At 42.9% G+C, this 12431-nt stretch overlaps 1 protein-coding gene across 1 annotated transcript in view; it reads right to left on the bottom strand.

Moving 5' to 3' along the window:
- Positions 1-363: 363 nt before the first annotated feature.
- Positions 364-12431, bottom strand: part of LOC131960867 (NXPE family member 3-like) — a 129807-nt gene continuing 117739 nt past the window's right edge. The window contains exons 4-6 of the mRNA XM_059326142.1: positions 9171-9241; positions 995-1201; positions 364-917 (exon numbers count right to left, since the gene is read on the bottom strand). Coding sequence (XP_059182125.1) covers positions 364-917; positions 995-1201; positions 9171-9241 — 832 coding nt within the window. The remainder of the gene's footprint in view (positions 918-994; positions 1202-9170; positions 9242-12431) is intronic.

The following is a 12431-nucleotide window of genomic DNA, read 5'->3' as shown; positions in this document are numbered from 1 at the left end:
TCTGGAGGGTGACTTTGAGGCTGTTTAGTAAATTGTTATTATATAACCCTGATTCAAAAAGTTGAGATGTTGTTTAAAACTTAAGTTAAAACAGAAAGCATTTCAGAATGAGTATATATAATTACAAAAAATAAACGTTTCCCAATATGAACTCTAATTATATATTCCTTGAAGTAAATTCAATTGAATGGAGATTACAAAGGACTTGCAAGTCCCATGCATTCTGTTTTTTTTATTACAATTTTCAAGGTCCCAACATTCTTGGAATCAGGGTTGTTATGTAACTCAACATCATTGATTAAAAATAGATGAAGATTGTATGAGGTCTGTTTTATATGCAGACCCGCACCAACAACCACACATCTAGCTGCCCTTTTGAGGGCATACGGAGGTCAAGAGAACATCAATCATGTTTTTAATAATGGGAGGTTGTGGGTGGAGGCTGTGAGGAAGGTTGTGGGCCAGGACCATCTCCCAAGCATCAATGAGATGAACATTCAGTCCTTTGAACATGACTCTGAGCACCTTATCACGCTGCAGTGAGTACCAGTCACTGTTTGTTAATGTCTCATAAAGCCACAAAGCTTTGGGGTTCGCCGTCCGGATGACGACCAGCGTACCTGGAGACCTGTCCAGCAGCCGCACCACCGCCCTGCGAATGTTCTGTAGCCGCCGGATGTAGATCTCCATGGGGAAAGTGCCAAAGTGAGACCAGATGCCAAGAACGACAACAGTGTTGGTGCCTCCAGTTACATCATCCAGGTCATTGGCAATATAATGATGCTCAGTGGTTAGGACTTTGGCAAAGCGGATAGGAGGACCATGACAGCGATATTTCACCAAGATGTTGTTTGCATAGTCTAAGGCCATTAAAGGTCCAGCTTGCTTCTGGGTGTGCAGATCAAACCACTTAAGATCTGAAAGTATTACAGAGAGAACAAATTAACATGCAGTGGTAAGAAAATCAAAGTGTTTCCAGAAACCCCTGTGGTACCTGGTAGTGCTGCACTGAGAAATTCAAACCACTGCCTGATGGTGGAGTCTCCATACATGTGGACCACTTTGCCTTTCAGGCACTGACTGATGGCAGAGGTGGTGTTGAATTGGTGAACTGTGGTGCCATCTAGTGCTCGCCACGCACCCTTGTAGTAATAGCCAGAGGGTCCAGATGCCACAATGCTGCTCTTTACTTCTGCTTGACCTGAGAGGAAAATTAAGGACACGGGTGATTTTAAAAATAATTATTTTCTTGTCCACGAATCCAAATCTATTTTTACTAAAAGAAGGCCATTTTTATGTGTTCCTATTTTTTAAGATTCAATATTCAAAAGATTCAAAGATCCTTTATTGTCAATTTTTCCATACATGCAAGACATACAGACAAATCTCGATAACGTTCCTCTCTCGCCCACTTTTCTGGATTACACCCAGGAACTTTGTGTTGCTCACCCTCCCCATAGCAGCGCTGTTGATGGTCAGTGGGGGATGCTGTGTTGTTGTTTTTTCTTAAATCTATGATGATCTCTTTGGTCTTCCCCACATTGAGGAAGAGATTGTTGTCCTTACATCACTTGGCCAGTTAGCCCACCTCACTCCTGTAGTTTGCTTTTTCATTATTGAAGATGAGCCCACCACAGTCGTGTCATCCGCAAACTTAATGATGTGGTTGGTGCTAGGGGTGGGCGATATGGCGATAACAATAATAAAAATAACCATCTCGGGGGTCCAGCCTTGCGCACACGCAGATGCACAATGAGAGATGATGTGGGGATGGGACTGATACATTACAGACAGGTAGGTGCTTGTTTTGAAGCACAGTGGGCTGGGCAGCTAGGTATATTCAGTGCGTGTGTGAGTGCGCGTGCATGTCTCGGAGGAGGACGGAGAGGTGGGTGGGGGTTTGACTGACTGACAGGTGTCAGACACTCTGTTGAGCAGAGACACAACGCAAAATAACTTCATATTATGAATAGTATACATATATTTTTAGTAGCTTGAAATGTGACGTTAGCGCAGCACATGAGACTATGGCAGGTACCATGAGGCTGTCCAGGGCAAGAGATGTCTGCAGAGGATCCGCAGCATCGCCAAGGACAGCTCTCACCCCAGTGACAGACTGTTTGCCCTCCTCCCCTCTGGGAGGCGTTACAGGGTCCTACGTTCCCGGACCAGCAGGTTCAGGAACAGCTTCTTCCCTTCCGCTGTCACCCTGCTGAACGCTACATCTCTGTGACACCCCTCAACACCCCCTCCAGTGACTGTACTTTACCCCTCCACTTGAACTGCTACACACACGCTACAGCACTGAACATTTCAACATCTGCCTCCAGCCACTGAACATCTGACATATGCACTCATCTGTTTATCACTGTATTTATCCCTGTATTTATTCAACTGCGCTTTATTTACACTATTTAAACTGTTTGCACTACCTACTGCTATCGGCTGCTACAAAAACACAAAAAACATAAACAAACCCTATTGTATTTATTTATATGACATTTACTGCTTTTTTTTTTACTGCATTTCATTGTATAGGTACCTAGGGCTGGGTATTGTTAAAAACCTTTCGATTCGATTTCAATTCTTTAGGTCACAATTCGATTTGATTTCGATTTGATATTGATTTAAATGCTTCGATATCGATTCAATAATAAGTAGAATTACACAAACAATTAATCAGAGTACCTGTTGATCATTTTAAAATCATTATTTATTTTCATGGCCATATGAACAGCCATGGTATAATTCATAGCATTGTTGAGCAATAACACATCTGAAAATGAAACATTAGCACAATAATACTGAAAACGGTTAGTACAGTACAGTACTGTATTAAATTCAAGTAAAGTGCATGTAAACTTAAATTATATTTATTTTCTCTTGGCAATTGTGATATAACTCACATAACATTTTTGAGCAATGAAACAACTGAAATTAAAATATTTGCACAAAAAGATTAGAAGAGCGGGGTCTTTTTTCTCGCCTGAAAACAGCCTGGTTACTGATTGGATAGATCGCTAAGTGGGATGTGATGAGTACTCTACACCAGTGTTTTTCAATCTTTTTTGAGCCAAGGTACACTTTTTTCATTGAAAAAATCACGAGGCACACCACCAGCAAAAATGTTTAAAAAAAATGATACTCTGTGTAGCCTATATTAACAATATAGTCATTCTTATCAAAGTGTCTTGAATAGGAATCAAATAAACACAAAGAAAAATGTACTTTATGATCTTTTATATTTATCTTTCAAATAAAAAGTGCATTTAACATGTCTTAATAAAAACACAGCTTGAACATAACAAGCCACAACAATGTGGTCTTAAAGGTAGTAGAAAACTAAAATAGTGTTTTGCAAACTAATTCTGTCCAAAAGCATTCTGTTACCAAGAATCCAGAAATATAGTGCTTATTCTGACAGAAGCAATAATTTTTGGGAAAGATTCCACTATTCCACACTGAGAAATATGAAGAGTTGCATATACAAAATGTCAATCTCAATGTATTTTACTCACTCAATGTGAAACCTGTGCCTGTTTGGAAGAACACAGAGCTGATATCCTGGCAGGAATTGAAGAAAGACACACACGAAGCTCTTCCTCAACAGCTCTCAGTCTCTCTCTGTTTTTTGTTTTTATGGCAGTCAGGCTTGAGAAGCTCACCTCACACAGATATGTCGTGGAAAATGGGAGCAATGTCAAAATAGCTTTGTTTGCTAGAATGGCGAACTCCTTGGCAGCAGTCAACCAAAAACTGTCCAAAGGTAGATCAGCAAAGCTTATCTTAAAACCTCGATGTTCTCTCAGTTCAGTTAGTTCCTCCTGCTCCTGCATAGTCATGTCCTTTCCAATAACTGCTGAACTCTATGGGTCCCTAACCCAGTCAAGGCTATCAGTGGAGGCTGAAGAGAAATAAAATGACATCTTCTCCTTGAGAGTTTTCAGATGTTTACTTATGATCTCACACAGTGCAGTAGTGTGAACATCTTGCCATTTCTTGGTAAGTGGGAACATTTCAAGGTTGCCACTTTCCACATGTTGTTGCCAGAGGTGCGCCTTTGAACGGAAGCCATTTATTTTATCCATACTTGTGAGCAGGTTTTCATTTCGGCCCTGCATTCGCGTGTTCAGTTCATTCAGATGATGAAAAATGTCCGCCAGATATGCCAGCCTTGCACACCATTCATCACTTGCAAGCAGCTTTGCGTAATCAGATCCCTCATTTGTCAGAAACACTTTGAGTTCCTCCCGCAGCTCATACACACGGGCCAGCACCTTGCCGCGCGACAACCATCAGACCTCCGTATGAAACAATAAGGCTTTATGCTCCGCTCCCATTTCCTCACACAAAGACGCAAATATGTGGCTTTTTAAAGGTCGTGCCTTTACAAAGTTTACCATGTGTACAACATCATCCAACACAGGGGCTAGGTCTGCTGGTAAAGTCTTGGCCACTAGGGCCTCACGGTGTAAGAAACAGTGCGTAACAATCACATCTGGGTTTGTTTCCTTCACTCTGTTAACGAAGCCTTTGGTACGTCCGACCATGGCTGCGGCTTCATCAGTGCAGACACTCGTGCAGTTTTCCCACTTAAGTCCTCCTTGTTCAAGATATTCTGATGTGACCCGGAAAAAATTTCCTCGCCTGTTGTTTTTTCTGGTAAAGACTTGCAAAATAGGAAGTTTTCTCTGATTGCGTCTCCATCCACAAAACGCACATTGGCCAAGAGTTGAGCATGTCCACTAATATCTGTGGACTCGTCAAGTTGCAGCGCAAATTTCTCACTGATACGGATCTTTTCCAAAACCACGCTTTCAATTTCTGCAGACATGTCATCAATACGTCTGGCAATTGTGTTGTCTGAGAGAGGGACTTTGGCTATTTCTTTAACCGCTTCAGGTCCGAGCATCTCATTTACAATGGCTTTGCATGCGGGTAAAATTAATGTCTCTGCCGCAGTGTGGGACCTTTTTGATTTAGCTACAAGTTCAGCTATGTGGTAGCTAGCTTTGAGTGCTCTCTCATTTACCTTTGTGGTTTTTCTTATAAATGTCGCCTGTTTCTCTGTGTTTTCAAGCAGGCGAACAAAATAGTCCACACTCTTGTTTTGAAGCGATGGGTGTTTCGTTTGGAGATGGCGTTTAAGCTTGCTTGGTACCATAGCACCGTTGGATAGCTTCTCACCACACACCAAACACAACGGAATCGGTGCCGTCGCATCCCCGGTGAAAGTAAATCCAAATGAAACATAACTCTCGCTGTATTGCCTCGAGCTGGCCGTCTTTGCTTTCTTTCCTCCACTCAAACTAGGGCCTTTATCTGGGTCTGAATTTTGTCCAGTGCCCAGTTCGGAGTTATCATTTTTCCTCTTCAAAAACTTCTCCATCACTGTCACCGCACTGTCACCACCTGTCGCATTCATATATCACTAATTCTCTAGTCTCTATGTACAATGCAATTAGCTAACTGCTGCCATCTAGTGGTATGGAAGAGTATTACATGATAATGCTCCCAGTCACTACTACAGCACAGACACTCATGGCACATTAGGTGAAACTGGATAATTTCCCACTGCACACCTGACGATCTCTAGTCGCGGCACAGTGGTTGAAAAACACTGCTCTACATGACAACAACACACGCCATTTGTATAAGCCAACAAAGCAGTGTTCCCAACTTAGCGATTTTGTTGCTAAATTTAGCAAGTATTTTTCAAGAAAGCAACTGGGGATAAATCCAGTGACTACTTCTTACTCTTCTTAACGAGCCGCTAACAAGCTAAACACGGCTTGTTAGGAAGAGCCGCCGCTAGCGGCAGTTAGCTACAGTTAGCTCTGTAGCAGTACAGTGTGTATGTGCTGCTGCTGCAGGAGGTGTTCACTTAGCGATCTCTGTTTGTTTACAACAAGCACTGTACACTCTGAATTAGTTCAGAGTGTACGGTGCTTGTTTGCTCTGTACACTCTTCTCTGTTTATAATTAGCCATGATGCTTTCAGCTGCTGACGCTGTGCACAATTAGACTACAAAAGTTTACAGCGCCCCCACTGGCCAGGAGGTTGAATCGATTCAGAGGATTTAATGAATCGATATTGAATTGGGAAAAATATATTGGAATGCATTGATGAATCAATATTTTTACCCACCCCTTTAGGTACCTAGCCTGGGTATACCCATACTGCCTTGCACGCTCAAATTTAATTTTGAACCTCCAGGCAGTCTGGCAACCAGAGAGCTTTCTTAGCCCTTTTTTAGAGATCCAATCACAGAGCGGGGAGGGATGGCAAGATGATGACGCGTACTACTCGGCACTTGGAAGCTTGTAGTTTTCTTACGGATCCAACATTGCTGCTGCAGACGCGAAACTCTCTTTAGCTGTAGATGGTGTTTTAAATAGTTTAGAGCGAAAGTTGAAAGGTCTCTCGCTGGCTCCGCTGTCCCCCGGCTCGTAGCGAGATCACCGGCGTTACAGTAGCGGGGCTAATAGCCGCTAGCGGTGCTAATCACCGGTGCTACCGCAACGCCGGTGATCTCGATACGAGCCGGGGGACAGCGGAGCTGCCGAGAGACCCGCAGCAGCTTGTTTATTGCCCATAAAATCAGTGGATGTGTGTGGCTGAATGACATGAGGGGGAATAAAGCGTGAAAATAAATAATCTTGCAGAAAGCAAGCAACACTCTCTTACACACACACACAACAAACATCCATTTCTGTTGCTCCACTACGTCATCTGGTATAACTGATACGATTGGCTAAGAGCTACCTACAGACGCTTTTGATAGACATTCTAAGCGCCCAATAAACAGTTCCGGGGGATCGTAAACCACACCTCCTCTACAGAGAAATGAACGGTTGGTTTCCAGTGTTAGCCAGGCTAATAGGTACCTGTACTCTGTGCAATGACAATAAAGTTGAATCTAATCAAAACCTGTATGCAAACCGAAACGGGTCGTGGGAGGGACGATGGACAGACAGATAGTCAGACCCACAGCCTGCCCGCCCAGGGGAGGAGTGGCCATATGTGTCAGTGTGTGTTTCAAAGCGGCCAATTAAAGTGATTGAGGCTGTTTAGCAGAGAGATGTCAGTCCGAGGAGGGGGTTTTATAGTCTGTAAGGGTTTGGATGCCTCACCAGAGACTTTGTGTGTCTCTAGTGTTGCTGAAGTAAATGGTAAATGGGGTTAGCTACTTATATAGCACTTTTATCCAAAGCGATTTACACTACACACTACGCTCATTCACCCGTTCACACACACATTCATACTGGTGGCCGAAGCTACCAGGGCACACGAGTGCCACCTGCCACCATTGGGAATTCATTCACACACCGATGAACGCTGTGACAACCCGAAATTGCCACGATGTTAAGTGGCTGGGAAGATGACGCTTAATAGAAAACGGAAACGGAGATCTTAAAAAGAGCCGGCGGGGTGCACTTCCGAGAGGCAGCAGTCGGAGAGAGAGAGAGCGAGCGAGAGAGAGAGTGTGTACAACGGACACGGAGCAAGGCTCAGCGCGTTAAAGGACATGAAGTTTAGCCCGTGTTTCTTTTTCTTTCATTTTTTTCTCTCCTTTTTTTTCTAACTTTATTTGAAGGACTGTTTTTTTCTTCACCCCATATATTTTTGATTTGTTTTGGTGAATGAAAAGAACTTTTGTTTTGTTTGTTGAATGAGAAAAGAACTTTTGTTTTGTTTGTGAATGAACAGAATTTTATTTTGAAAAGAAGAAACGGAACTGAACTTTATTTTGAAAAAAGAAACGGACATTGAATGCACTGAATATTATATTTTTTCCCTTTTCCTGAAGAACTGAAATTAAATGAATGAATTTTCTTTGAAAAAGCAGAACCTATTTTGTCTATTAATTTGTGGTTGGTAATTTTGTTGCATGTGTTTTTTTTTCCTTTGTTGTGAAAGCCAGTAAATATTTGTGAGGTTTTAAAGCAAATAGGGTGTAGCTATTTTAGGCTTCATCCTAGTATGGTGTTTTGGGGGACTTACAACTGACTCTTAACTGCCAGGAGAGAAACCTGGCTGGCGCCCAAACTATAAAAAAAAACCCAAACCGTCATAACGCAGCATCAGGAGCAATTTGGGGTTCAGTATCTTGCTCAAGGATACTTCAACATATAGGCTGCCATGGTCCGGGATTGAACCACCAACCTTCCGATCATTGGATGAACGATCTACCAACTGAGTGCTTCCCTGACACAGATGAACAGACGCGTACCCGATGTACTCCGATTGTCCCCGACGGCCAACATTCGGGCCAGTGTGTTCCTGGCTTAAACCTCTCCATAGCCATGGCTTCTGGTTGGCATGAACAGTGATAGTCGAGCTGTAGGTGACATCATCCATGCATTTTGTGATGCATGCTGATACAGTCTCATGCTGTAACAGTCTCCGTGTACGTTGGTACGGTCATTGTGAGTGGCTGCTTGTTTGAAAATGTCCCAATCTGTGGTGTTGAAACAGTCCTTCTGAGCAGAGCAGGCCCCCTCACACGTACCTTCTTCTTTGATGGCCTAATGGCTCTCACTCTGGGTCTGTATGCAGGTCTCAGCATGATGGTGATGTGGTCTGAAAGACCCAGGTGGGGGAGGGGTGACGGCTTTTATGCTCCCATGCATGTTGTGCAAACCAGGTACGATGTATTGCTCCCTCTGATTAGAAAGTCCACGTGTTGGTTCAGTTTGGGTAATACAACCTTTAAATCTGCGTGATTGAAGTCCCCAATGGTGATGAGAAATCCATCTCGGTGTGCTGTATGTTGCTCACTGATGGCTTGATATAGTTCATTAAGTGCTTCAGTCCTGTCGCTGGTGTTATCGGCCTCTGGACGGAATGTTGGAAGCGAGACCAGTGATGTGGTAATCCAGTGGAGATTAGAAATAAATTTGCTGTTGTGAAAAGGTTGATGTTTCATTATGATTACCCTACAAATCTAACTCTAAGGTCAGGGCAAAAAACGTAATTATGTGTTGTAAAATAATGTAAAATGATACATGATACAACTTCCAGATGTAAAGTTACATTGGTTAAAAAAATGACGCATCAAGTAACTTGACTTCAAATAACATCATATATTCGCACGTGACACAATTATTTGGTTCTGAATTATTTTCATAATAGGCAGTGGTGGCAGTTGTAAAAAATCATGCATTACCTTGATTTTTTGGCAACACAGGGACACTGGCAGGTCCTGAAGCAGGAATGTAGACTTTCATGTTGACACGACTGAGGAAAAGCACATAAAATTAAAATTTCACTTATACACTATACCCAATTAAGGAAATACAAAAAAGGAGGCCAGATATCTGAAATGATCCCAGAAGTTAAAACTATGAATGAATTAATGATCTTTACATGTAAATATATTTGCATTATAATCAGCAGTTATTTTACATTTTAAAGTTCTTCTAAACCCCAACAGAGAGCTACACAATTTCAACACATCAGTAAGTCCATTACACAGTTTAACTTCCAAAACTGAAACAAATCTGTATTTTATTAGGGACCGAGCACCGTAGGTGCGAGGACCCTATTGTAATTGGTCCGTCTATTATTATTCATACCAAAAGTAAATCGCCTTTTTGGGGGCTTTATCATATTCAAAAACTCACCGTTTTTGGAATATACGTCAATCTCCCAGTAAATTTACATATTCTAGTATTCGCGGGAATGGGCGTGGCAAAATGACTCACTAGCGCCCCCTACATTTTATATCCTCCCACTGGTTTGTCAGAGACGCAAGAAATTTGGTACATACGTGTATCATGGGAAGACGCACCAAAAAGTCAGTGAAAGCCATGTCCTAAAACGTACAGGAAGTCGGCCATCTTGGATTGAATATGGAATTTTTGCCATTTCCAGGTCGCATACTTTAACGAACTCCTCCTACAGATTTTACCCAATTCTCTTCAAACTTGGTCAGTACCACCACAAGGCCTTTGGGATCAAAAGCTATTGAAAACTTTACCGCCAGTCACACTATGTGGGCGTGGCATGGCGGCAAAATATGGCGTCTCGCCATAAAACAACAGATCTTTATAACTTTTACATACTTTGTCCCATCTGCTCCAAATTTCTCATGCTTCATCACAGTCCAGCCCTTGACACTTCTACATAACAATTTTTCATAAAACCCCGCCCCTTATGCTTAATCCACGCCCCCTTTCATAAAATGGCCACCTTGCATACTTTACATAACTCCTCCAACAGATTTAATCACATTGACTTCAAACTTGGTCAGTACCATCACAAGGCCTTGGGGAACACAACATATCAAGACCTTTACTGACATTCACAATGTGTGGCCGTGGCATGGCGGCAAAATATGCCGTCTCGCCATCTAACACCAGACTGGATAACTTGACCATACATTGTCCAATCCGTCTCAAATTTCTCACACGTGATGAGGGGCTAGCCTTGAACACACCCACGTGTCAATATTGACCCACAGACACAGCGCCCCCCGCTGGCTACAGGAACTTACATGTATTACACCTAGCCCGAGCAGTAGGTTTCACGTAGAGACACGACATTTGGTACACACATGAATCAGATGGAGACGCACCAAAAAGCCTCTTGGAGCCATACCTCAAACCCAACAGGAAGTCCGCCATCTTGGTTTGAATATCGCATCATTCTGCGTTTTTGGCCATTTCGATGTCGCACACTTTAACGAATTACTCCTACAGATTTTACCCGATCGACTTCAAACTTGGTCAGTACGATCACAAGGCCTTTGGGATCAAAAGTTATTCAAAGCTTTACCGACGGTCACACTATGTGGGCGTGGCATGCCGGCAAAATATGGCGTCTCGCCATCTAACAGCAGACTGGATAACTTGACCATACATTCTCCAATCTGTCCCAAATTTCACACATGTGATTAGGGGCCAGCCCAAAACACACCCACATGTATATATTGACACACAGTCATAGCGCCCCCTGCTGGCTACAGCAAGTAAAATGTTTTACCCCTACCCCGAGCACAGTGTTAGGAGACACGCCATTTGGTACGCATAGGGACTGAGCCCACATTGCCGCGCCCGACGTGGCCTCCGCCGACTTGGCCTCCCCCGACAGAATCAGTCAGGTGTGATGCATAATTGAGTGTGTGAGTTATAAACTGACTCGTAGAAATTTTTTTCGCACGCATCGCACAAAAGCTGCTCTGTTGGCTCTGGAGGAGATTGACAACAGTAGAGTTTAAACGGAGCGTGTGTTTAGGGACACTTCTGCCATGGTGCGGGTCTCTGTGACACCTTGTTGCTGATCCCAGACCTGAGGCACCAAAAGCATATTTTACTGCCTCCACCTCGAAGATCACCATGTCCACCTCGCCGTTGTATTTTCCATAATCAGTGGGCATGCCGGCGATTTCCAATTCCACAATAGGGATGTATCAAGGAATGGTGCGCAGAACCTGGTGTAAGCACATTTTGATACATGTGGAGGAGAGTTTGTGTACGTACTTTTCTAGTTTTGCGAGTACGCTATATTTTAATATGAAAGGTACGCACTCTTTGATACATGAGGCCCTTGCTTACCTCATTTCCCTCACCTGTGCTTCCCTGCCCATTTCCACACCTGGCCCTCATTATCCTCATCAGCCTCCCATTCAAATACTACCTATTCTGAGAAACCTTCTGTCTGGTCGTCGTGCTACATGCCTTGCTCTCGTCCTACCCATTTTTGCTCTGCCTGTGATTTACCTGTTACTTCTACTCGAGGATTTTTTGTGGCCTCTCCCTCAGTTTACTTTGCTTCTTTTGTTTGCTGCCCAAGTCATTTTTGCTACCTTAATTAAATTTTGTTTTGGACAGTGATTTGTGCTTCTGGGTTCAGTGCTTTCTGGGTCATTACAATAGGGGTCAGCATGACATATATGGCATAACAAGAGAACAGTATGATATATGAAGGCAGTTCTTTTTTTTTAACAAATCCCTGGTTTTATTATTAAGAATGGCAATAGATTTAGATAATTTTGTGTGCTTGCTTGCAAAAGCACACTAACTACTATTCACCGGGCTTATTTTGTGTGCTGGCTTGCAAAAGCACACTAACTACTATTCACCGGGACTATTTTTGTGTGTGCTTGCTTGCAAAAGCACACTAACTACTATTCACCGGGACTATTTTTATTTTGTGTGCTTGCTTGCAAAAGCACACTAACTACTCTTCACCGGGACTATTTTTATTATTTTGTGTGCTTGCTTGCAAAAGCACACTAATTGTTATTCCGTGGGCTTATTTTTATTTTGTGTGCTTGCTTGCAAAAGCACACTAACTACTATTCACCGGGACTATTTAGTGCCACGGCTGAGCAGCGAGGCACTCATCTTCACTGCAAGCAGTGAGGATGAGTGCCTCGTGCGAAGCACGAGGCATCTCTTATTATTGCTCATGTTTATTATTTATT

Source organism: Centropristis striata, chromosome 22, assembly GCF_030273125.1.
Source record: "Centropristis striata isolate RG_2023a ecotype Rhode Island chromosome 22, C.striata_1.0, whole genome shotgun sequence".
Classification (NCBI taxonomy): Eukaryota; Metazoa; Chordata; class Actinopteri; order Perciformes; family Serranidae; genus Centropristis; species Centropristis striata.
The sequence above is the reverse complement of the archived record's forward strand: the minus strand, read 5'-3'. Positions and strand labels throughout refer to the sequence as shown.